The sequence below is a fragment of the Dasypus novemcinctus genome, chromosome 18 (genome assembly GCF_030445035.2).
Source record: "Dasypus novemcinctus isolate mDasNov1 chromosome 18, mDasNov1.1.hap2, whole genome shotgun sequence".
Taxonomy (NCBI): Eukaryota; Metazoa; Chordata; class Mammalia; order Cingulata; family Dasypodidae; genus Dasypus; species Dasypus novemcinctus.
The window spans coordinates 71,829,776-71,853,873 of NC_080690.1; the positions used below are offsets into that span (position 1 = coordinate 71,829,776).

Here is a 24,098-nt window from a genome sequence, read left to right on the forward strand (position 1 = left end):
GCGGGTGTTCCCCAGGCTGCCCAAATGGCCAAGCTGGGGGGAGGGAGCTGGACCTGGGCTGCTGCCCGGCCACACACCCAGTGACTGGCCTTGCCCCAGGGGGTTCCAGAACCAGCCTATGACCTCGAGTCCACACCATGAGTGGCCACACGTGACAGCTGAGAGGATGCAGGGAGTGTTTAATGGGTGCCGTGTGCCCAGAGCCAGGGCTCTCAGCGCCCAGCCGGCAGAGGCCTCCCCAGCCCATCTGAGCGGACCCGCGCCCCTTCCCCGGGGCAGCAAGCGGGCAAAGAGCACTTTACCAGAGAAAGCTGATGCAAGATCGGCTCTCCTGAGGAAGACTCATTACAAGAGCTAAGGAGCATTACTAAAACCAAGCGCTTGCCGACACTTAGTGTCAAGTAAAAACGCTGCATTTAAAAAGGCCTTAGAAAAAGGTGGCGGGGTGAGCGCCACCAAGCTCTCGTGTGGCGTGGGCTTTAGCTGGGGGCCACGCGGCGGCAGAGGGGTGCGGGCGCCCCGCTGGGCCCTCCCCCTGGCCACAGGCCGCCATGAACCAAGTGCAGACTTGGTGGACACATCCCAATGGGGCCGCCAACCCCACCAGCCCCAACACCTGCTCTCTTCTGGGTCCTCAGCCACCACCAGAGCGTGGCCTGCCCACAGGACTCTAAGGCCGTCCGCTGGGGCTTCTGGCCCGGAGCCCATCAGCTCCCCGGGGGGCCGCCTCCCTCCCTGTCCCCGCTGGCCTGTTCCAGGTAGGGCGGCGGCTGCTCAGGAGGGCCGCGGCCGCGCCGGGCCTCCTGGACGTAGAGCTGCAGCAGCACCCTGGTGGGCTGCTTGGCCAGCCACTCCCGCGGCACGCCGTGGCTCAGCAGCCAGGTCAGCAGGTCCTTGCGCGTGGGGGTGGGCCCCAGCAGGAGCTTGGCGTGGCCCGGCTGGCCCTGGCGCCAGAGCAGGCCCACGTCGGCGGCGGCCTGGATCTCCGTCACCACCTCCAGCACCGTCAGGCCCTTGACCAGCAGGCTGACCAGTGAGGGCCGCAGCTCAGCGGGGGCGGCCATCAGCAGGTGCCGCCGCAGGGCCTGGGAGAAGGGCACGTCCTCGGGCGCGGGCTCCGGGCAGCCAGAGGCGGGCGGCTCCCGGTAGATCCAGTCGAGCAAGCCCAGCTCGCGCGCCAGTTGGACGCCCTCCTCTGCGGTGGCCCAGGGCCGCAAGGGCAGCTCGGTGGCCTCAAAGTGCAGGCAGGTGGGCCAGCGGCGGTGCCAGGCGGCCAGCAGCCAGGCCAGTAGGCTCTGGCGGCCGCCCCGCAGGGCCTTGCAGTGGTAGTTGAAGACAGCGTCGTGGCTGAGGTCCCCCAGGAGCGCCAGGCTGCCGGAGCTCAGCGCCAGGGCTGAGCTGCCCTGGTCGTATGCACGCAGGAGCCACGTGCTCATCAGCTCGTTGGGGTTCTGGCGGAAGCGCCGCGAGACGGCCAGCAGCTCCGTGTAGGTGTAGCAGTGGTCCCCCTGGGCCACCGGGGCGGGGGCCAGCAAGCACTCGGCCATGGCTTACCGGCCCCACATGGGGTCTGCGAGGAAAAGCAGCAGGGTAAGAAGACTCAAGGCCACACTGCCTCTGGCACCTCCCGAGGACTGGGACCCCTCAGACCCCCGGGTGTCAAAGGTCCCGGGGGGCACTGTGTCCTCATGGGAGATCAGAGCCCAGTGCTGGACATCATGGGGACCCCCGATGCAGCCCCTTCAGGAACTGCCTGTCCTTCCTCAAACCCAGCACTCTGCCCCGCGTCCTCTTCCACCCGTCCTGCAGAGGTCACGAAGGCCAGGGTTGAGCATGCCCCCACACCTGACGCTCCACAGCCAGTGGAGGCCGCAGACAGAAAGCCTCCTCTCCCCAGACACCACCCCGAGCTCGGCTCCTTGCCTTCAAATAGGGAGCAAGGGCTACCAAGAGGACTGTGGGGCCCCAGCAGCAGCTGGCTCCAAGCAGGTGCGAAGAGTTAGTCTTTACCGTATCATCACCAGGACTTACTGTCAACCTAAGGCTATTGCAGAAGAGGGGCCTCTCCTGTCCTTACCGAGATGAATGGCCGGGACGCCCCACTCCTGCAGCCACCTGTGGGCGGAAGGGGGAGGTGAGGTCAGTGGGAGGCAGGGCAGCCATACTCACCCTGCCCAGCCCATCCCCAGAGCCGGGGCCCCTCAGACCCCCGGGTGTCAAAGGTCCCGGGGGGCACAGTGTCCGCAGGGGTGGTCGGAGCCCAGTGCTGGACATCACGGGGGCCCTGGCATGCCTGTTTCCCTCTTTGCGGGTCCAAGGGGGCAACGTGGGCAAGGGTGCAGACACCCACCTCTCTGGCACCCCCCCTCCCCCGAGTGCTTCTTCTGGAGGATCTGCGGCAGCTGACCTAAGCCTCCCCCACCCCCAAGGGGCCCACAAAGCCACAGTGCCCGCGCTGGCCTCCCCAGCTGTGCCGTGATGAAGACCCTGCCCGATCTGTTCTGCCCCCCACCCCTCCCCCCATTCCTGAAGCTTCTGGTTTCGCCTAGCAGATGAGCCAAGCTTGTGGAGCAAACCACTAGGGTCTGAGCCCTGCATGGCTCTTCCCCGTCACCTGGAGAAGTGACTTCCCAGATCACCTTCTGTGAAACGGGGTAGGGATCCTGCCTCTCACCGGGACCCTCGAGTCTGTGAACATGGCCAAGTGCGTGCCACGTGGGGGCTCCTACTTGGCAACCTCAAACACTCAAACCCAAGTTTTGTGTAGAAACGTGCTGTCCAGTCGCACTGACCAACGTGCCCAGCAGTGACCGGATGGGACAGTGCAGAAGAGACCCTGTGCCAACCGCTGTGGAAAGCTCTAGGGGACCGTGGCTTAGAATCAGTATGTGTGACACCTTCCCTCCCCCACACTTTCCCAGGAATGTTCTCTAACCCAGTAAGCGCTGACATGAAGAGCCCTTGGGGGTCTGCAGCGTGCATGGCTGAAGGAGTGCACAAGCCCCTCAGAAGGGTATTCAGGGCCAACTCTAAAGAAACCAGCTTCTCGGGTCGAAACCCTCAAAAGCCCAGAGAATACATTTTCAGTTCTATTTCACTGCAGCCATTGTCTGCCACTCCCACTCCCACAGCCAAGGACAGATTAAAAAAATCCTCCCTGAACTGGAAACACTTGTTTTTTTAATACTGTGTACATGCACTGGCTTTAGTATTTGGCTCTGGAACACTCCTGAAACATTGTCCAGATAAACTGTGTCATTTTAACAACTGCTGCTGTGTGAATTGAGGATGGTGCTGATAATCACATCGTAGCCTAAATCGGCCTGGAGGTTGAGTGGGCTTTGCTTAGACCTGCACTGTGTCTAGTCTACAAAGCCCACACTGAAGTGGGAGCCTGCTTTTTAAATATGTCAATGTTAATACTAGATTCCTGATTAGATCCCGAAGCACCAATACTACCAAGTGTCTTTTTCTGTACCCTACTCAAACCTCTGCAAGGCAAGAGCATCGCTGCCCTGCCCCCAGTCCACCGGGGGTCTCAGGCCCACTCACCCTGATGTGCTTGCCACTCGGGGACCAAGGCTCCAGGAGCAACTGCGTCACCGCCTGCAGGGGGCCCGTGGCCAGCAGAGCCCACCTGGCTGGGTCTCCACAGCTAGAATGGAGTTGGTCTATGAGCACAGAAGTCCCAAGTGTGACGGCTGGCATGAAAACTAGGTCCCAGAAGCAGTGAATGTGAAACTACCCTGGGAGGTGTCAGGAGGTGAGAGCAAGGGTTCTTACCAAGGTGGGAGTGGCTGGGCGGTCCCTCGTCTTGTCAAGGCACCTGTAACACAGGAAGGAGGTGAGGGGGTGGAGAAATGGCCTGAAGCACCAGGAACCGGTCAAAGCCTTCCCCTGAGCTGGGACTCCTCAGTCCCCCAGGTGTCAAAGGTCTGGGGGGGCACTGTGTCCTCAGGGATGATCAGAGCCCAGTGCTGGACATCAGGGGAGCCCCAGTCCCTCTGCAACCAGATTCCCAAGGCCTTGCAGGACAGGTTGAGCTAAGAGAGCCGAGGACTTGGGAAATAAATCCCTCAGGAAGGGATGAATGACCAAGGATCTCCCTATGGAGACGCCACGATGCCCCCTGCCCCAGTGCCACAGGTTCAGGGCCTCCAACTCCACGAGGTGAAGAGGAACCCATTGTCTTCCAGCTCCCCTGCCAGTTCTGCAGATTTTTAGCACTGGTCCTATCTGCTGGTAACCCTAAACGGGGAGCACTCCTATGAAGACCCTGTTGGTGGTAATGGGGGGAGGGGACTTCTGGCAAATAAGCAACGTGCTCTGGGACCCTTGATTGCCAACAGGCTTGAACAAAGCTGTGAAAAGATATTTGAGGATGAACTGGAAACTGAACATAAAGCAGGTATCAGGAATTAGTCCACAAAGGGTGACAACAGCACTGCGATTCAGGACAAAAGCGTTAACTATTTAGGCTGATACACGAAATCTACTTTTAAAACACTAAGGATAAATATGGCGAAATGCGGCAACTGGTGAGCTTATGTCCAGCTCGATCTACAAATCGTCTACTTCTCTGCAAGCTTAAAGACTTTCAAAGCACAAAAATGGAAACTCGGCGTCCGGGATTCCCGTTGAGTTGTGCTCGGCGGTGGAGACAGGACACGAGGGGACGCCTGCAGGCTGGGTCTCGCTCAGCAGTCAGGAAACCCACGCTCACGACCTTGAGGACCGACGAGCCCAGCAACGTTTATAAAACCGCCTGATATTTGCAGTGACCCGGCTGGGGGCTCCTGCAGGCCCCCAAAGGCCTCCTCTGCTTCCTCCTAAGATGACTCCTACTCGGTTCTCAGAAAAACAACAACAACCCAGGAATTCACTCCCCAGACCCCACTCCCGCTTCTTAGTAACGTTGATGCCTCGTCTCTGCCCCTTCGGAGACGCCAAGGCCCTCCCGCCCCGCTGCCTCCCTCCCCCCGGGTCTTTGACGTGAGATGCACAAAAACGCCTGGAGTCGTGGAGACAAGGGCAGCTTCCTAAGAATACGTGGAGATTCTAAGAAAACCTCCTTGCCCCTGCCAAAGAAAAAAGGAATAAAATGGCGCACTCCCGCGCCGTGGGGGGCGTGCAGACCCAGGAGGATCCCCCCGGAGCCCCCATCCTCCTCGGACGCCCCGCAGGGAGCTCCCAGGCTCGGCCCGATCCCTTCCGCGCGGCACACGGCACTCGCGCCCCAGACCCCAAGGCCCCGGCCCGCGAAGGAGGAAGGACCACACCCGAACCACGCTCACACAAGGAACACTCGTCCAGGTCACGCTCTCGCCGAGGCGTGCGCGGGGCAGAGCGCCCCACTTTATGGTGCGCGCCGCGCAGGGCCGGCCCTCCCGCGCCAGGCTTGGCTCCGCCCCGAGGCGTTCCGAACACGCGCCGGGACAGGGGACCCCGCGTTGGTGCTCGGAGAAGGAAAAAGATGCCTGTTCCCGGCAGAATTTTGCTGGGAAGCGGAGAAGATGTTGTCTCTGGAGCGGGAGAAAAACACTCAAGGGCGTATCGGGGAATGTCCGTTTCGTCATGCGCGTCAGGCAACTACGAGGCCAGCCCCAAAGGCGGGCGGTGTGGAAGAAGGCCCCCGAGGGCGGGCGGGGCCAGGGAGGGAGGTGACAGGACTTGCCGGCGCGACGGCCGCGCGCTGTGCCTGTAGAGGCGGGGCCGGCGGTGATGGGCGCCATCCGCACCGAGTCCGGGCCGTAGCGCGGGGCGGGACTACGCGGAGATTGACCGGGCTGTTTTGGGAAAGAGCCCGAGGGAAGCAAAACGAGAGGCGGCGCCTGCGGGGTGAGAGGAGGGGCCACAGCCAGGACCGAGGCGCCCAGGTCTGAAAGAGGGCGCAGTGGGAACCTGGACCCTTGGTTCGGAGGGAGGAAGGGGTCTGAGGGGGGCGGGGGTGGGAACCTGGACTCCTGGTGTTGTAGACAAGTGGGGTGTGCGTGGTATTGAAGGCCAGGACACGAGAGAAGGAAGTTGGTTTATTTCGACCGGCTGGACTCGGGGGACTCTTGTCCTAATAATAACCGAGCCCCGAATAGCATTTTTAGGACTCTTTTATACAGAGGTTTAAGATTAGGGAGACAAAGGTTGATGGTATGCAAACAGACCTTTGGTTAATTTCTTCAGCGTTTGATATGAGTATCTGAGAGGTTATTTCCTCCAGATGAGTTACGTATTTCCCACATTCCAAGCCAGCTTGGATTTAGCATATCTTCCACATTCCGTCTGGATGCAAACTTGAATACACCTTCAGTCTTACATCCTTTCTGAACATTCAAAGACTGTAGGGCCTATATTACATATTTGGACTTTCAAGGACTAGGTACACTTGGAAACAATTTTGAATTTATGCACAGGCTATATCACTGGGTCTTGGGGAGGAGGAGGTGGGGGGGGGGGCGTGGGAACCTGGACTCTTGGGTCTGAGGGAGGAGGGGCCTGGGTCAGGGCTCCTTCTGAGAAAGGAGGAGGGGCACGGCTGCGCAGCTTCGGGGTCTGAGGGAGGAGGAAGGGCTGGGACTTCCTGGACCCCTGGCCTAAGGTAGGACCTAGTTTGGCGCTCACGTGGGTTTAGATAGACGAGGGCATCGAGGGCATGGGATCCTGGAATCTTGGTGGGACTGAAGATGTGAGTTGTGTTTTTCAGCTGACATGCTTGAAAAACTTTTTTCAACAGTAAAAAATGAAATTTCTTTACCCCAAGTCCATTCTCAGAAGTCGTCACTGTCGATGATTTGATGTGAACTTTTTCCTTTGTGGCTCTGCACACACATGCACGTTTTCACCCTAGTTCGTCCCCTAAGTCTTCTCCCCAATCACTACTGTACGGAACTACCTCATTCCTTAAACAGTATTTAATTGTGTGAGTAGACTACACTTTATTTGTTGGTCTCTCTGGTCATTTGGGTTGTTTTCTTCCATCTAGTGAAGAGATTCCTCTTTGGAGCCTGAGGTCTGAATAAGAAGATGGTATTACAATAAAAAGTTTAAAAACAAAAAATAATGGTGGAGACCTATATTCCCGGTTTAATGAGGAGACAATTCCTTTACTAGTTCCTGCCTCACTTAGAGGAAAAGCAAAGTCCTCACTGTCCAATCTGCCCATTCCCTCTCTGCCTTCTTTCCTTCTTCACTGTCCTTTTCTTGAGCTACACTAGCACATCAGCCTTCCTGTGTTCGTGGAACCTGCCAAGTTCATTTCTACATCAGGACACTACAGAGGGACACTTGTTCCCTCTGCCTGGAACTCTCTTCTTCACCATCTACCCCCAGGGCCTTCTTCCTCCCTTCAGTCATGTCTCCAGTCAGATGTCATCTTAGCAGAGAGGTCCCCTGACCTCTGATAGTCAGCTCCCCTCCTCAGGCTCCTCCCCTTTGCCCTCTTACTTTTCTTCATAGCACCTGTCCCTTAACATACTGTCTTATCTGTTTATGGCCTATTTTCTGTGTCCCCCACAGAGAAATGCTAACTCCACAACTCAAAGATTTGTATTTGATTTTTATCACCTCTATAGATCCAGTGTCTGGCACATGGTTGCAGCTCAATCTGTTAAATGAATCAATTTGCGAGCCTTTTGCCGGAAGCAAAAGGAAGAGTCATTGTAATAAATGCAAAGAGCCCATATTCTGGGCTAGGCATTGTGTTACACTCAGTTACCATCATTACCCCCATTTTACAGATGAGGAAACTTGAGACTCAAGTGGGTTCAGTGCCTTGCCATAGGTCATAGACCTAGGAAGTGGCAGAGCACATTCAAAACTTGGCAGCTTACCCATCATATGAGGGGGGAGATAGATGGGAACCCCTGGTCAAGGCCCTACAGGGGACACAGGCAAAGATATCAGTCTACTTGAGTGTCAGTCCTCGTTGATTCAGCCCCACATTATCTGCAAAATTTTGTTAGACCCAACAGCTTTGTGTTAGGAGGGCTTTGGTAGTAGGAGCTGCTGGTAAGGGCAGGAGATGAGGTGTGAGCACAGGGAGAATTTGGCTTCAGGTGTGTGTGGGGATTATTGGATTTACAAGATAAAGGGTGAACCCCGAAGGGTTTGGGGAGAACCAGCTGTTCAATAAACACTGATTGTGCACTGTCTGTATGCCAGGGACCATTGGTCCAGCCTCTGCTGGCCTCTGGACCTTGAGTTCCTGTCCCCTGAATCCCTCCTTCATCTAACCCTCTACCCAAAGGGCCCCATGGATGGCCCTGGGGTGGGTGGGGAGGGGATGGCTAGTCAACAGAACCCTTCCCAGACACTGAGTTAAAAGAATATGCTGGACAACAAGTACAGATTACTTAAAAATATTATTAATCCAGACTGGGTGGTGAAAAGGGACAAGAATCTGGGTTGGGGTTTATAGAGTAGGTTTGTCAGATTCTTGACAGGGAGCCCTGGGAGCAGGCCAGGAGGGGGTCATTCTTATCCCCTAAGTCCAAATGGCCTGGAGTGCCAGGATGGACCAGAAATTCATGTAGTTCAGATAGGAAAAGAAACCTGCGGGGGAGGGGGGGGGCAAAGAGAAAACAGAGGGGGGTGAGACACAGTTCACCAGCCCCAACCCAGCCCTGTCCCCAAACCCATTCACATCGCTTACTCTGTGTCCAATCCCATCACCTAGCTCATTCCCAATTATATCTCCATCCCCTGTCCCCACCCCATCCTCAAATCCATTCCTAAACCTAACCCCAACCCCTTCTCCTACACTTTCCTTAACCCTATCTTCAGATACAAATCAAACTCTACATTGCCCCAAATCCAGCCTCATCCCCTACACTGTCCCCAGTCCATTTCTAGACCCACACCCAACCCCATCCCCTACATTGTCCCCAAACCTAACTCCAGACCCATCCACGTGCCCTACCATATCCCAAATGGCATCCCCAACCCCATCTCCCTGGCCCCTTCTACCACCTTAATCCCTTCCCCTCCCTAACCCTGTCTGCATCCCCATCCCAAACTCCATCCCACCCCATCCCTATCTGCATCCCTGGACCCAACCCCACCCCTATCCTGCATTTTCAGCCCCCAGCTCAGCCCCTGACCAGTAATCAGGAAGAAGAAGATGCCGATCCATGCCAGGTAGAAGCTGATCCCCAGCCTGTAGGTCATGTCTTCCTGCAGGAATTCCTGGGCTTGCAGCAGGTAGAACAGGACACCCAATATCATGCTGGTCACTGTGTGAGCACAGTACAGGTGTTAGGAGGTTGAGAATCAAGTGTGAGGATCCCTGCACAGTTGTGTGACCCTCAGGCTCTTGCTCTCCCCACTTTCCCTAACCTCCCCTCCACCCCTGGACCCAGTGCCTCTGCTCACAGGCAGAAAAGTGGGTTCCTGACATCATTCATGCTAGAGGACATGGGAAATGTGAGTCCTGGTCTTTCACCAGCCAATGGTAATGCCCAAAACTACTGGGTGCTTATCCTACTTCAGCTTCTCACTTTGGAGCAACCCTCAATCTCTCTGAGCCTCAGTTCCCTCATCTATAAAATGGGCATAATCATAGGATCCCTCTCCTTAGACTCTCGTAAGGAGTTATTGGCACAATTCCTGGCACACAGTGAGGCCTCAAGATTTGGGACTGACATCACATTATTGGGTCTTTAATTGCGGCCTCTGAAACAGTAGACATGGAACTCGGTCATACTGGATATGTTTTTTTTTTTTCAAGATTTATTTTTTATTTATTTTTCTCCCCTTCCCCCTCGCCCCCCAGTTGTCTGCTCTGTGTCCATTTGCTGTGTGTTCTTCTGTGACCACTTCTATCCGTATCAGTGGCACCAGGAATCTTTGTTTCTTTTTTATGTGTCATCCTGTTGTGTCAGCTCTCCGTGTGTGCAGTGCCATTCCTGGGCAGGCTGTACTTTCTTTCGCGCTGGGCAGCTCTCCTTATGGGGTGCACTCCTTGTGCGTGGGGCTCCCCTATGCAGGGGACACCCCTATGTGGGAGACACTCCTGCGTGGCACAGCACTCCTTGCACACATCAGCACTGCGCTTGGGCCAGCTCCACACAGGTCAAGGAGGCCCAGGGTTTAAACCGTGGACTTCCCATGTGGTAGGTAGATGCCCTATCCATTGGGCCAAGTCTGCTTCCCTAGCATATGTTAACTTTAGTTAGAAATGCATTAAATTAAAGTAAAATACTTTTTTCCCCCCCAGATAGTGGGCTTTGTGCTAAGTTTTTCTTTTGTTATTGAAAAAATAGTCTAGAAGATATTTTCTGTTTAATAAAAAGGGAGAATGGGCAGAAAATGTTTTTTAATAGAAAAGTGTCCTATTTTAAGTATCATAAAACTGAGCTGTTTTTCTACCCTTTGTGCCTTATTTTTAAAATAATTAGGAAGAGCTGTTCGACAAACTGGATAAATGCCAGTTACTAACAAGCACGCAGGAAGCTGACTGCTGCTCTCTATGTTTGGCCTTTCTCTCTTTCTCCAGATGCAACTGAATGTCGTGGCCAACCACAGCAAGGGACAGGAACACTAGATCCCTCATTTCCAGCTAAAATCGTTCTTAAAAAAAAGTGTGATTTGGTATGCAACTAGAGAATGGAACCATTTTCATCAGAATATAAATTCTGACTTATGGGAGTGGGGACAGGAGAATTATCATGGTAAGGCAAAGTTGAATAGCCACCATCAAGTCCTGCCATTTTCCAGTTCAGTCCTTATTACATCTCCGCACGGTAGGAAATCTTAGCCCCATCAGTGTGGCTCAGAAAGAGTAAGAAACTTGAACAAAGTCACAGAGCGGGTTGAGGGGGGCAGTATTTGGGATGGCATTGTGGATGATATTGGATAGAGATTGAAGTTTGTTGGGCAAGAAGGGTGGGGGTTGAGACTGAGGCTGGTGTTGGTGATAGAGATGAGTTAAGTTGGGGAAGGGGTGGGGGGTGGAGATGGATCGGAGATTGGGAAGAGTATGGAATTGGGAATGGTTGGGTCAAATTTGAGAATGAGTTTCACAGATGGTGGTGAGTGATGTGATTAGGGATTGAGAAGAAAATGAGGTTGGAGATAGATTGAGGTTGAGGTTGCGGTTCACAGGTGGTAGGGTTGGGTTGAATTTGAAACTAGTGTTGAGAATGGTTAGGCATGGGATTGAGGTGGGGGCTGAGATTCGTGAAGCCATTGGGGATGTTGGTGGGGTCATTCGGAGCTTAGAAGACAGAGTTGGAATGAGGTGGGAATGGGGATAGACATCAGGGAATGGAATAGGGGTGAATTTGAGATTCATTGAGATGGGAATTGAAGCTAGTGTTGGGCCTGGGGATAAGGTTGGTGTAGCAGTTTGATATTACTGATGAATTTGAAAAAGAAATATTGGATTATGTTTGTAAACTGGTCTGTACCTGATTAGGGCTTTGATTGGGCCACGTCAGTAGGGTGAGTCCCCGCCCCTTGGTAGGTGGGGACTCACAGATAAAAGACATGACAAAGGACAGGGTTAAAGTTTTGATGCTGGAGTCTTCCAGCTGGAGCCCTGGGAAGTAAGCACACAGAGGAGCTTGGTTGTGAGGAAAGAGAAGCAAGCCCTGGGAAGAGAGGAACACAGGAAGCTTCAACCCTCACAGATGTCGGCAGCCATCTCGCTCCAATACATGGCAGTAGACTTGGTGCGGGAAGTAACTTATGCTTTATTGCCTGGTAACTGTGGGCTTCTACCCCAAATAAATACCCTTTATAAAAAACCAACCAGTTTCTGGTATTTTGCATCAGCACCCCTTTTGGCTGACTAATACAGTTGGGTTGGGGTTAAGACTTTTTATTGGGATGGGATGGAGATTGGGAGGGAGTTAGGGTTGGGATTAGGGGTGGGACGTGGGGATGGAGATGGGGGTGGGAATAGGTTATGATGATGGGGACTGGGTATGATGTGCCCCTCGCTTTGGTTCCCAAGGGAAGGATCTCAGTGCCATGCCTGTCAGGATGCTGGCGACGAAAAAGGAGAAATCCATTATGGGCGAGGTGGAACTGCTAAAGAAGATGGTGTTTATGAGGGCGATGCAAAGGCACAGGCTGGTGAGGCTGGCAATGAGGAAGAAGGCCCAGGCAAAGTCCAGCAAGTCTGGAGAAGGAAGAGAATCAGGGACACCAAAACTGGCCCTTAGGCACTGAGCATGGGAGGAGGGTAACCAGTGAGGCTGGGAATGTTCTCGGATCCCTCCCATGAAAAGTCCTCACCCCGCTCTAAGAAAATGGAAACTGGACTCTAGAGAAGGGATATGGAGGCAGATACTTACCTATGGGTCAGTGAGTACAAGCCTTGGGCAGTGAGAAGTGGGAAGGGCATTGAGGAACCAGTGAGGATGAGTTCCCTGGGAGGAAAAAGCCTCAGGAAAGTGGGTAAGGTCCTAGGGTTAGGAATGCTGTGTGGATGGGTCTCAAGTAGCTGAGGACAAGCACAGGGTGCTGAGAACAGTCTTGGGGCAGTTAGGACCATCTGGGCTCTGAAGGACTGATGGTGCTTAGGGCAGGGACACCCATCCCAGGGCAGGCAGGAACCATCCTCTGAGAGGAGAAAGACAAGGAGAGGTGAGGATGGGGCAGGTCTTACAAGCATTCTTGTCGTACTCATACAGGCAGGTGATGTCAGGGCACCGCAAGAAGAAGGTGGTCGTGATAAGGATGGACTGGGGGCCAGCAGGGTCCCCGGCAGGCTTCAGTGGCACGTGGAAGTGGATCCAGGGCTGGCCCAAAGTGATGAGACTGATGACCACCATGCCGGCCAGGCTCAGCACCAGGCCCAGCAGGCGGCTGATCCTCTTGGCCTCAAGCAGCATCCAGCAGCCCATGGGTAGCAGAGAATAGTTGCAGCTACGGGATCTCTGAGACCTGCGGCACACCGCCCCCCACCAGTGTCAGCACCTGGTCCAGCCGCCCAGCCCAGCCGCCCCAGGTCCAGCCGCAAGGCCTTGTCACATTCAGTCTAGCCTTCAGCCCCTGTCTTTCTTCCCCACACTCATCCTCCAGGCCCCATATCCTCCAAATCCTGCTTTTAGGACTTGGTCCCCCAGGTCCAGCCTCCAGGCTCCCTTGCCTCAAGATTCAACCTCCAGGCCCTGCCACCTCTATATTCAGTCTCTAGGCTGAATCATAGGTCTAGCCCCCATGCTCTGCCCACCCAGGTCCACCCTCCAGTCTCTGTTGCCCTTGGCCACGCTTCCAGGCCCTGGCCCTTGGCTGCTGCCGTTCCCTCAGAATTCTAGCCCAGAACTCGGCCTATTGCCTGGACCCTGCCTCTTACCGGCTGTAACTGATGGGGCTGCCTGACTGGTGGCTGGAGATGGCGCTGCCTTGGTTACTATCGATGCGCTGGGAGCTGAGCCCTGAGCCTTTCAGACTCTCCTGGGAGCTCCAGATGATTGAATCCACAGGTTTGGTACTAATGTTGGGGTTGTTAATTGACGGGGAGACATCGACATTGGCCAGGGCCCGTGATGGGGGGTCCTGGGTACTTAAGTGGAAACTCTGGATTGCTGATTGAAGGTCTTGGCTACCAGTGAGGCTACTGTAGGAAACTGGTGGCAAGGTTTTGATGTCACCCAACGGGCTGTGAGTGATTGATGGAGGGGTTAGAATGCTGAAGTGGTGAGTTTGGAAAGTAGATGGAGCACCTTGGGTACTGGCCCGGCGACTGTGTTCAGTGGGCGGAGGCTCCTGGATACTGGCCCGGCGACTGTAGATAGTTGGCAGAGGCTCCTGGAGACTGGCCCGGCGACTGTAGATAGTTGGTAGAGGACCCTGGAGACTGGCTCGGCAACTGTGGACAGTGGGCGGAGGCTCCTGGAGACTGACCCAGCTTCTGCGGTCAGTTGGTGGAGGCTCCTGGGTACTGACCCGACGGCTGCGGTCAGTGGGTGGAGGCTCCTGGATACTGACCCGGCGGCTGTGGTCAGTGGGCAGAGGCTCCTGGATACTGACCCGGCGGCTGTGGTCAGTGGGCAGAGGCTCCTGGATACTGACCCGGCGGCTGTGGTCAGTTGGCAGAGGCTCCTGGATACTGACCCGGCGGCTGCGGTCAGTTGGCAGAGGCTCCTGGAGACTGACCCAGCTTCTGCGGTCAGTTGGCGGAGGCTCCTGGATACTGACCCGGCGGCTGCGGTCAGTTGGCGGAGGCTCCTGGATACTGACCCGGCGGCTGTGGTCAGTGGGCAGAGGCTCCTGGATACTGACCCGGCGGCTGTGGTCAGTGGGCAGAGGCTCCTGGATACTGACCCGGCGGCTGTGGTCAGTGGGCAGAGGCTCTTGTATACTGACCCGGCGGCTGTGGTCAGTGGGCAGAGGCTCTTGTATACTGACCCGGCGGCTGCGGTCAGTGGGCGGAGACTCCTGGGTACTAACCCGGCGGCTGCGGTCAGTGGGCGGAGACTCCTGGGTACTAACCCGGCGGCTGTGGTCGGTTGGCGGAGGCTCCTGGGTACTAACCCGGCGGCTGCGGTCAGTGGGCAGAGGCAGTTGGAGACTCATCTGGTGACTGTGGTCAGTTGGTGGAGGCTCTTGAGCCCTGGCTTGGGGGTTGTTGGGAACTGCTAGAAGCAAACCGGGCTGGATTCCCTGGTGGCCAGATTGCTGGGACATGTGGAGGTGCCGGGCAGGGCCAGTCTCCAGATAGACTCACCAGCCTGCCAACTGCCTCAGCCTCTCCTGCCTGGCCCCTCCATGGGCCCCCAGAAGCTGGTCTGTCGTTCCAGAGGGGATTCAGGGTCCAGGCTCTCCCTTTTGGGATTTGGGTCTCTCTGTGCCTTCTTCTGTGTTTCTTGCTCCCTTTCTGTCTGCAGGCAGGTCTTGGGGGTTCAGTCTGGCCTGAAGCTGGGGGCAGGGAGAGAGGTTCTGTGGCAGTTGGAAGGGTTCCGGGAGGTTGGGGCGCTGGCCATGGACTTGAACCTCAGTCTAGCCCTGTGTGAGTGACTTGGGGCTGTGTTTGGGTCAGGGTGGACTTAGTGTAGGTTCTGGGCAGGGTCAGGATTGGGTCAGAAAAGTGTCAGGGTGGGGGCAGGCCTGAGTGAACAGCATCTCTGAGGACATTTCTAGCAGTTTCTGGAAGGCCTGGGATCTGAATTTTTACTTCCCTCCTGCCACCCATCCCTTCACCGCACCCCCCTCCCGGGCCTTCTCTGAATTAGAGTCGCCCTTTTATTCCCTTCTCAGGGTCCATGTCTCTCTTTTCTACCTTTCTTTCTCCCCAGCCTCTGTCTCCCTTCACCTCTTCCTCAGACCTCAGGGACCCAGAGAAGATCTGGGCCTGCTTCTTGCCTTCCAAAACCTGGAACTGGGGAGGGGAGGCAGACCCAGCTACAGCTCATCAAAGGCAGGAGAGAGGTGGGCAGGCCCGGGAGCCCGAGGAGTATGTGGGGCTTTCCTGTGGTCAGCAGTGGAGACTGTCCAAACAGCTCTCCTCTGCTTTCTTTGGCATTTGTGATGAGCTTTTGGGAAAAACCCACACATCTCTATTTGTCTTTAATTACATAAATATTCATATAATTCTATTTTAACTGTGCCATAGCATTACATTTCACAGAATCTAAGATGCTCTCCTCAGTATGTTACAAAGTTAAAAAAATGGCTAAAGGGCGCTGAGGTGGCTCAAGGGATTAAGTGTCTCTCTCCAAAATGGGGGGGTCCCAAGTTTGGTTTCTGGTGCCTCCTAGAGAGAAGGTGAGCACACAGTGAATGGACACAGAGAACAGAGAGCAAGCGCAAACAACGAGGAGGGGGGAGGATGATAAATAAATAGATAAGCCTTAAAAAATGGCTAAAGGTAGTTTTAAGATACCATCGATTGTGTGATGCACTCTAATTTCAGAGGTGTTAAAATGCGGGAGAAAAAAGTGTATGTTAGCATCATTGAAATACGGTATTCCATTGTAAATTGACTGAGATGTTTGACTACTAGAATGGGGTTTCAAATTAAAAACGATGGTTTAAGTTATAAAAAATTATTTCTTCACATGTAAGACCTGATGCCAGGGCCTGGGCTCCTTCTATCATTTTTCTCCATCATACATCGTCTGTGTAGCTCTCCACTCTGTTCACATTCCATCCAGTAGAATGGAAAGGGGAAAGTGGGAAGGAAGGTATGTCTCTTCCCTTTTACAGTAGGAACCATTTCTCTTCCTATCCCATTGGTCAGAACATAGTCACATGGCCACATTGAGCTTCAAGGGAAGCTGGAAAATGTCTTTACTGTACGCATGCCTTTGCCCACCCACTGTTTGGCTGTTGCATGCTTCAATCAATCTGCTCTTGTTGGACATTTAGATTTTCCATCCTCACAGCATTTATCACATCTGGTCTTGCTATTTGCATGTGATTGTTGGTACATTGCCTGCCTTCCGTGAACCCAACCTAAGCACTGAGGGAGCTAGGGCTGGGACTCTGTATTATATGATTCCATTTATATAAAATGTAAGTATAAATGAATTTATAAAGATGGAATTAGAATAGTGGTCATGTAGGGCTGGGGAAGGATAGAGGGATTGAGAGGTAACTGCTAAGGAGGGCGGAGTTTTTCTATTTGGAGTAATGAAATTTTTCTAAAATTTTTTGAGGCAAACAATATTGTGATTATACTAAAAGCCATTGTTTATACACTTTGGATAAATATTGGAGATTTGGACCTGAAGGGTATTGGGAATGAAAGAAAGAGAAAAGGGAAAAGGAAACAAAGAGAAAGAGCGAGAGAAAAAGAACGAGAGAGCTGGGATCAGGGGGTCTGTGAGTAATAACTCCTCAGACAACTTTATTGTTTACAAGGGGCTCTATATATACCCCAGTGTACGTGCCAACAAGCAGGAATATGTAGCTACGTGTCATCAAGTAGCAATAGGTATTAACTATCAGCATTACCCATAGTCTAAGGAATTTTAAAAAATCTTATCTCAAGGTACAAAGTCTAAGTGTCTGTTCACTACAAAAGTTATGAGCCCATCTTTTCTTCCAGCCTTTAAGAGCTTCATCCCATTTGCCGGGAACTCTTTTTTTTTTTTTTTTAAAGATTTATTTATTTATTTCTCCCCCCTTTCCCCACCACCCCTGTTGACTGTTCTCTGTGTCCATTTGCTGTGTCTTCTTTGTCTGCTTCTGTTGTTGTCAGTGGCACAGGAATCTGTGTCTCTTTTTGCTTGTTGTGTCAGCTCTCTTGTGTGGGTGGCGCCATTCTTGGGCAGGCTGCACTTTCTTTAGCGTTGGGCGGCTCTCCTTACAGGGCGCACTCCTTGCGCGTGGGGCACCCTACACGGGGGACACCCCTGCATGGCCGGGCACTCCTTGCGCGCATCAGCACTGCGCATGGGCCAGCTCCACAGGGGTCAAGGAGGCCCGGGGTTTGTACCGCGGACCTCCCATGTGGTAGACGGACGCCCTAACCACTGGGCCAAGTCCGCTGCCTGCCGGGAACTCTTAATTACCGCTTTCCTTAGGTTGCAAGCGTAACCATGGAGACAGCACGTCTCTCCTTGTGAGGCCACTGTGCCTCAGTTTCCAACAGATAAATTGTATGGTATGTGACTGTATCTCAATAAAACATTTAAAAAATGATGCGGGCCTGGCATAACTGAGATGGAGGTGCTAATAATATTGTTTTTATTATTCCTGTTTCAGATGGGGAAACTGAGGCACAGAGTAGATAAATGATAGACATAATACAGAGACAGCATGTTATCTATGCATCACCTCTACACATCCAAAGATCATCTTGCAAATCTATAAACAAGTCAAATTGTCAGGGCAGAATACCCTTCCTGGGCTTTTTGCTAGCTAATGGCTCATTGGCAGCATATCCAAGGAAAGGAAAATGAAATTCATTGTTCCCAAATATTTCTGCAGTGTTTCCTTCTTCTCTCCTCTTTCTCTTACACAAATCGCATTTTTGCCTTTGTAGATGAAATCAATTAATTTTTGGATTCCCTTGTATACAAGTAAATCATGTACTAGAATTGAGCATGTGCTGGAGTTACTGACAAAAATAAGAATAATTAATGGCCTTTGTTACAGGTGCATACCACTTGGCTTAGAATTTCTGAGAAATTACCCTATGGGAATAGTGAAAATGGAACTGGAAAACAAAAAATTGTCATTGCAGTGTTTTTCACTTTGGCAGAAAAAAATAGTTAATTCAACAAATATTTATCGAGCTTGCTTTCTTTCAGTATAAATATTTATATTTGAATTACACAAAAAAAGTCATATATGTAATATTACCCATATTCATATTTCACATGAGTTTTCACTATGCTAGACAGTCCCATTTACAGTTTTTAGCTTTCCTTTTTTGTAGTCTACACGACCTTAGACTTTCCCTTTCAACCACTGTCATACCCATGTATAAATACTGTTAGTTACAAACATTGTATTGTGCTTTCACTTTCTGTTCATTTCCACAGATTTACCAAGTCTTTTTACCAATTTTGAACTGATTAGCCCTCAGCTTTCCATTCTTAACCTCATTCCATTTTCTAGTGACCTATATTCTAGTTATTAATTCCATGAGTTTACATAATAAATATATTGGAAGATTATAGCATGATCAAACAGTATGTGTCCTTTCGTGTCTGACTTGCTTCACTCAACGTAATGTCCTCCAGGTTAATCCATGTTGTCATGAGCTTCATGACTTCATTTCTTCTTACAGTTGCATAATAGTCCGTCATATGTATATGCTGCAATTTCTTTATCCATCAGTTGATGGGGACCTGGTTGTTTTTATCATTTGACAATTCTGAATAACACTGCTATGAACATCAGTGCACAGATGTCTGTTCATGTCACTGCTCAGTTCTTTTGGGTTTATACCCAGTAATGGTATTGCAGGGTCATGTGGAAATCTATATTCAGTTTCTTTAGGAACTGCCAAACAGTCCTCCACAGTGGCTGTACCATTCTATATTCTCACCAACAGTGAATAAGCATTTCCTATCTCTCCACATCCTCTCCAACACTTGAAGTTTTCTGTCTTTTTAATAATGGCCATTCTAATAGGTGTGAAATGATATCTCATTGTAGCTTTGATTTGCATTTCCCTAATCACTAGTGATGTTGAACATTTTTTTTTTTTTTTTTTTTTTGCCATTTGTATTCTTTGGACAAATACCTATTCAAGTCTTTTGCCCATTTTTTAAAAAAGATTTATTTATTTATTTCTCTCCCCTTCCGCCCCCCACCCCACCGCCCCCCACTCCAGTTGTCTGTTCTCTGTGTCTATTTGCTGCGTCTTCTTTGTTCGCTTCTGTTGTTGTCAGCGGCACGGGAATCTGTGTTTCTTTTTGTTGTGTCATCTTGTGTCAGCTCTCCGTGTGTGCGGCACCATTCCTGGGCAGGCTGCACTTTGTTTTGCGCTGGGTGGCTCTCCTTATGGGGCACACTCCTTGTGCGTGGGGCTCCCCTACGCGGGGGACACCCCTGCGTGGCACGGCACTCCTTGCGCGCATCAGCACTGGGCATGGGCCAGCTCCACATGGGTCAAGGAGGACCAGGATTTGAACTGCGGGCCTCCCATGTGGTAGACGGACGCCCTAACCACTGGGCCAAGTCTGCCGCCATTTTGCCCATTTTTAAATTGAGTCATTTATCATTTTAATGTTGAGTTTTAGCATCTCTTTATATATTATAGATATTAAACCCTTATTGGATATATGATTTCCAAATATTTTCCTCCATTGAGTCAGCTGCCTTTCATCCTTTTGACAAAGTCTTTTGAGGTGGAAATGTGTTTAATTTTGAGGAAGTCATATCTCTTTTTTTCTTTCTTTTTTTAAAAAAAGATTTTATTTATTTATTTATTTAATTCCCCCCCCCCCCCATTGTCTGTTCTCTGTGTCTATTTTGCTGCATCTTGTCTTGTTTCTTTGTCTGCTTCTGTTGTCGTCAGCGGCATAGGAAGTGTGGGCGGTGCCATTGGGCGGTGCCATTCCTGGGCAGGCTGCTCTTTCTTTCGCGCACTGGGCGGCTCTCCTTACGGGAGCACTCCTTGCGCGTGGACCTCCCCTACGCGGGGGACACCCCTGCGTGGCAGGGCACTCCTTGCGCTCATCAGCACTGCGCATGGGCCAGCTCCACACGGGTCAAGGAGGCCCGGGGTTTGAACCGCGGACCTCCCGTGTGGCAGACGGACGCCCTAACCACTGGGCCAAGTCCGTTTCCCTCTTTTTTTTCTTTTGTTGCTCATGCTTTGGGTGTAAGGTCCAAGAAAACCCCACCTACCACAAAATTTTAAAGATGTTTCCCTTCATTTTCTTCTAGTAGTTTTATGGTCCTGGCTTTTATATTTAGATCTTTGATCTATTTTGAGTTGATACGGGTCCTCTTTCATTCTTTTGGTTATGGATATCCATTTCTCCCAGCACCATTTGTTGATGAAACTGTTTTGTCCCATTAATGTGGACTTGGTAGAAAAACCAGTTGGCCAGAAATTCCAGAAATATGGTGGACTAGAAAGATATGGGATTCTCTTCTCTCTTAGAAAAGTAGCTAGAGGTTAGGCAGAAATGGCTTGGAAAAAAATCTAGGGTTTAGGACACCAGGGGAAGGCTGGGCACCACCCAGAAGAGAGCGATGAAAGGAAAAGAATTGCAATGGCAAAACTGAGTTAAAAGCTGCAGCTGCAACTGTTGGCATCCAACCCTTCTCTGTAGACACCTTGGAATTCTCAGGGTTCAGGCCAGCGGCTATATGCAGGGGGCCCACAAGGATCCACCTCCCCAGGAAACGGGAGAGAGGGACACAGCCCACGGGTGACTCAGCTTCTGACCCACAGATCTGGTCTGCTGTGTCCCAGGAGCCCTTCCAGGCCAGGTGCGGCCATGCCCTTGTTAGCCTTGGGAGCTGGCAAGGGGCTAACGGTGTGAGACCCTCCCAATCTCCTTTTCTACTAAACAGAACCGATTATTGAGGATGCAGAGGAGAGTGGAAAAGGGAAAAGGGAGGGGGCTGCCAGAGAGGGCTGGTGAAACTGTGATTCAGAAAGTCTGAATCACAAGGCTCTTAGCCTCCAGGCAGGAAGCTCTGTCACATTGATGCAATCTGTGTTGTAACAAACACACTCCATTTTTGTTCAGTTTTGCCTCCAGTGGAAGCGAAAAGGATTTTTTCAGCTGTTAAATTCTAAAAATCAATATAATTTATTTATGTAAAAAAAACCAGTATATTTTTGAACATTTTAAGTACTAATTTTCTTTTTATCAAGTAGAAAAAAAAGTATTTGCCCTAAATCCTTAAAATACAAATGCTGTAAAACTTCATCTATCTTGAAAGCCTTACTGCAAATGAGTATTATAGACAAAAACAAACAAACAAAAAAACAAAAAAACCACTCTCTGACCAGGCATCGAAATGAGAGTGCGATCAAGGAGTGCCACCTGTTGGCAGACCAAGGAAGTGCACATGGGAAAATTAAAAATGAGAGGCTTTTTCTGGCCTTTATAGCTTCCCTTCCCAAGGCCCTAGGAAGCAGGTCTGCAGCCAATTACTGGACTCAGAACCCAGTTTTGAGCAACTAGCAGGGACAGTCCTAATGGTGTAGGGTGAGCCAAAAATCAAAGAACAGTGGTAACAGCCTCCCGCCACTAAATCCCTACAAAAGTGAAAGAAATTGGGCATCTGAGTAAACGACATCCTATTTAGATGCCTAAGCATCAGCAAAAAATTACAAGTCATGGTAAGAAAATGGATGACATGGCCCAAGAAAGGAATATATCAAAACCCCAGAAGAGGTGCAGGATTTGAGAGAACCAATTAGTGAGATACGCACAAATTTCCAAAATCAATGAGCTGAAAGACAGTATGGCTAAAGAGATAAAAAAACATCTAAAAGACATTAGCGAGCACAAAGAATTTGAAATCTTCAACAGAAAAGTAACAACTCATGGGAATGAAAAACATAATAGGGGAGAAAAAAAATTAGAGGCATACAACAACAGACTCGAAATGATAGAAGAAAGAATAAATGATACTGGACAGAATAGCTGAAATTGAAGAAAGAAAAGAGCAGATAGAAAAGAATGGAAAAAATTGAGGAGGGGGTGCTCAGAGTTGAATGACTACACAAAATGCAACAACATATGTGTCATGGGAGTTCCAGAAGAAGGGAAAAGGGGCAGAAGAAGTATTGGAGGAAATAATACCTGAAAATTTCCCAGCTCTCATGAAAAAAGTGAACTTACGTGTCCAAGAAGTGCATTGTATCCCAATCAGAATAAATCTGAGTAGACCTACTACAAGACACATACTACTCAACAAATGTCAAAGATAAAAAGAAAATTCTCGGAGCAGCAAGGGAGAAGCAAACCATCACATACAAGGGATGTCCAGTAAGACTTAGTGTGGATTTCTCATCAGAAATCATGGAGGTAAGAAGACAGTGGTACGATACAATTAGGATACTGAAAGAGAAAAACTGCCAGTTGAGAATTATTTATCCAGCAAAATTGTTCTTCAGATATGAAGGTGAGTTTAAAATATTCACAAACAAAAACTAAGAAAGTTTGAAAAAAGAATCCACCTTTGCAGGAAATATTGAAGGAAGCATCAGAAGCTGAAAGAAAAAGACAGGAGAGATAAGCCTGGAGGGGAGTATAAAAGAATGAATAGCAGAAAGGTAGCCAAAAGAGTAAAAAGACAGACAAAAATATGATATGACATATGAAAACCAAAGGATAAAATGGTGAAAGTAAATAATGCATTTCTGGTGATATCATTGAATGTGAATGGATTAAACTCCCCAGTCAAAAGATACAGGCTGACAGAATGGATAAAAACACACGAGTCATTCATATGCTTCTTACAAGAAACTCACCTTAGGCCCACGGATGCAAACTGGCTAAAAGTGAAAGGTTGGAAAAAGATACTCCACACAAATAGTAACCAAAAAAGAACTAGGGTAGCTAAACATATTGGACAAAATAGACTTTAAATGCAAAAAAGTCATAAGAGAGACAGAAGGCCATTATATATTATTAAAAGGGACAATCCACCAGGAAGATATCACAGTCATGAATATCTATGCACCTAAGCAGGACACTCCAAAATATATGTGACAAACTCTGGCAAAACTGAAGGGAGAAATAGACGTCTCTACAATAGTCATTGGAGACTTTAATGCCAAACCCATATAATTAGATAGAACAACTAGACAGAAGATCAACAAGGAAACAGAACTGGAACAATATGATAAATGAAATAGACATAACAGGCATATACAGGACACTGCATCCAAACTAAGTGGGTTATATATTCTTTTCGAGTGCCCATGGATCTTTCTCCAGGATAGACCACATGTTAGGGCACAATGCAGCTCTCAATAAATACAAAAAATGGAAGTTATACAAAACACCTTCTCAGGTCATAATGGAATGAGAATGGAAATCAATAATAGGAAAAAAGTAAATTCGCAAATGTGTGAAGGCTAATAATACACTCCTAAATAGTCAAAGAAGAAATTGCAAGGGAAACCAGTACATATATTGAGACAAATGACAGTGAGAATACAACTTATCAAAACTTAGGGGATCCAACAAAGGCAGTCTTGAGAGGGAAATTTATAGCCCTAAATACCTATATTAAAAAAGAAGAAATAGCTAAACTCAAAAGATTTAACTGAACAACTAGAGAAACTAGAAAAAGAACAGCAAACCAATCCCAAAGCAAGCAGAAGGAAAGAAATAATAAAATTTTAGAGCAGAAATAAATGAAATAAATGAAATTGAGAACAAAAAACAAGAAAATCAAGAAAAAATCAAGAAAACCAAAAACCATTTCTTTGAGATTAATAAAATTGACAAACCCTAGCTAGACTAAGAAAAAAAAGAGAAGATGCAATTAAATACATTCCAAAATGAAAGGGGGGAAGTTACGACTGATCCCACAGAAATAAAAAGGATCATAAGAGGATATTATGAGAAACTGTATGCCAATAAATTAGAGAACCTAGATGAAGTGGACAAATTCCTAGAAATTCACAAACAACCTACACTGATGCTACAAGAAATAAAAAGAACTTAACAAACCAATCGCATTTTTAAAAAGATTTGTTTATTCCACCCCCCCCGTTGTCTGCT

The 24,098-nt window shown here is 50.0% G+C and overlaps 2 protein-coding genes and 3 non-coding genes across 8 annotated transcripts; all 5 read right to left on the reverse strand.

Annotated features, from left to right (window-relative positions):
- Positions 1–159: 159 nt before the first annotated feature.
- LOC101427184 (Friend virus susceptibility protein 1-like) lies at positions 160–5,407 on the reverse strand. Of its 3 annotated transcripts, none has more exons than XM_058280701.2 (5): positions 5,295–5,407; positions 3,784–3,826; positions 3,553–3,655; positions 2,078–2,115; positions 160–1,570 (listed from the first exon to the last, which is right to left on the reverse strand). In XM_058280701.2, the coding sequence occupies exon 5, from the start codon at positions 1,545–1,547 to the stop codon at positions 708–710; it is 840 nt and encodes a 279-aa protein (XP_058136684.1). In that variant the 5' UTR covers positions 1,548–1,570; positions 2,078–2,115; positions 3,553–3,655; positions 3,784–3,826; positions 5,295–5,407; the 3' UTR covers positions 160–707. The 3 variants fall into 3 exon arrangements, with proteins under 3 accessions (XP_058136684.1, XP_058136682.1, XP_058136680.1); XM_058280699.2 differs by having other exon boundaries at positions 3,553–3,671; XM_058280697.2 differs by lacking the exon at positions 3,553–3,655.
- LOC111761419 (small nucleolar RNA SNORD88) lies at positions 1,638–1,728 on the reverse strand. Its single transcript, XR_002794791.1, has one exon. It is a non-coding gene; the product is annotated as a small nucleolar RNA SNORD88 (small nucleolar RNA).
- Positions 2,195–2,285, reverse strand: LOC111761418 (small nucleolar RNA SNORD88). Its single transcript, XR_002794790.1, has one exon. It is a non-coding gene; the product is annotated as a small nucleolar RNA SNORD88 (small nucleolar RNA).
- Positions 3,906–3,996, reverse strand: LOC111761420 (small nucleolar RNA SNORD88). Its single transcript, XR_002794792.1, has one exon. It is a non-coding gene; the product is annotated as a small nucleolar RNA SNORD88 (small nucleolar RNA).
- Positions 5,408–8,335: 2,928 nt separating the features above from the next.
- On the reverse strand, positions 8,336–14,923 carry LOC131274388 (uncharacterized). 2 transcript variants are annotated; one of them, XM_058280702.2, is made up of 5 exons: positions 13,295–14,922; positions 12,605–12,882; positions 11,969–12,115; positions 9,093–9,224; positions 8,336–8,544 (listed from the first exon to the last, which is right to left on the reverse strand). In XM_058280702.2, the coding sequence occupies exons 1-5, from the start codon at positions 14,626–14,628 to the stop codon at positions 8,477–8,479; spliced, it is 1,959 nt and encodes a 652-aa protein (XP_058136685.1). In that variant the 5' UTR covers positions 14,629–14,922; the 3' UTR covers positions 8,336–8,476. The 2 variants fall into 2 exon arrangements, with proteins under 2 accessions (XP_058136685.1, XP_058136686.1); XM_058280703.1 differs by lacking the exon at positions 11,969–12,115 and having other exon boundaries at positions 13,295–14,923.
- Between the last annotated feature and the right edge of the window lie 9,175 nt (positions 14,924–24,098).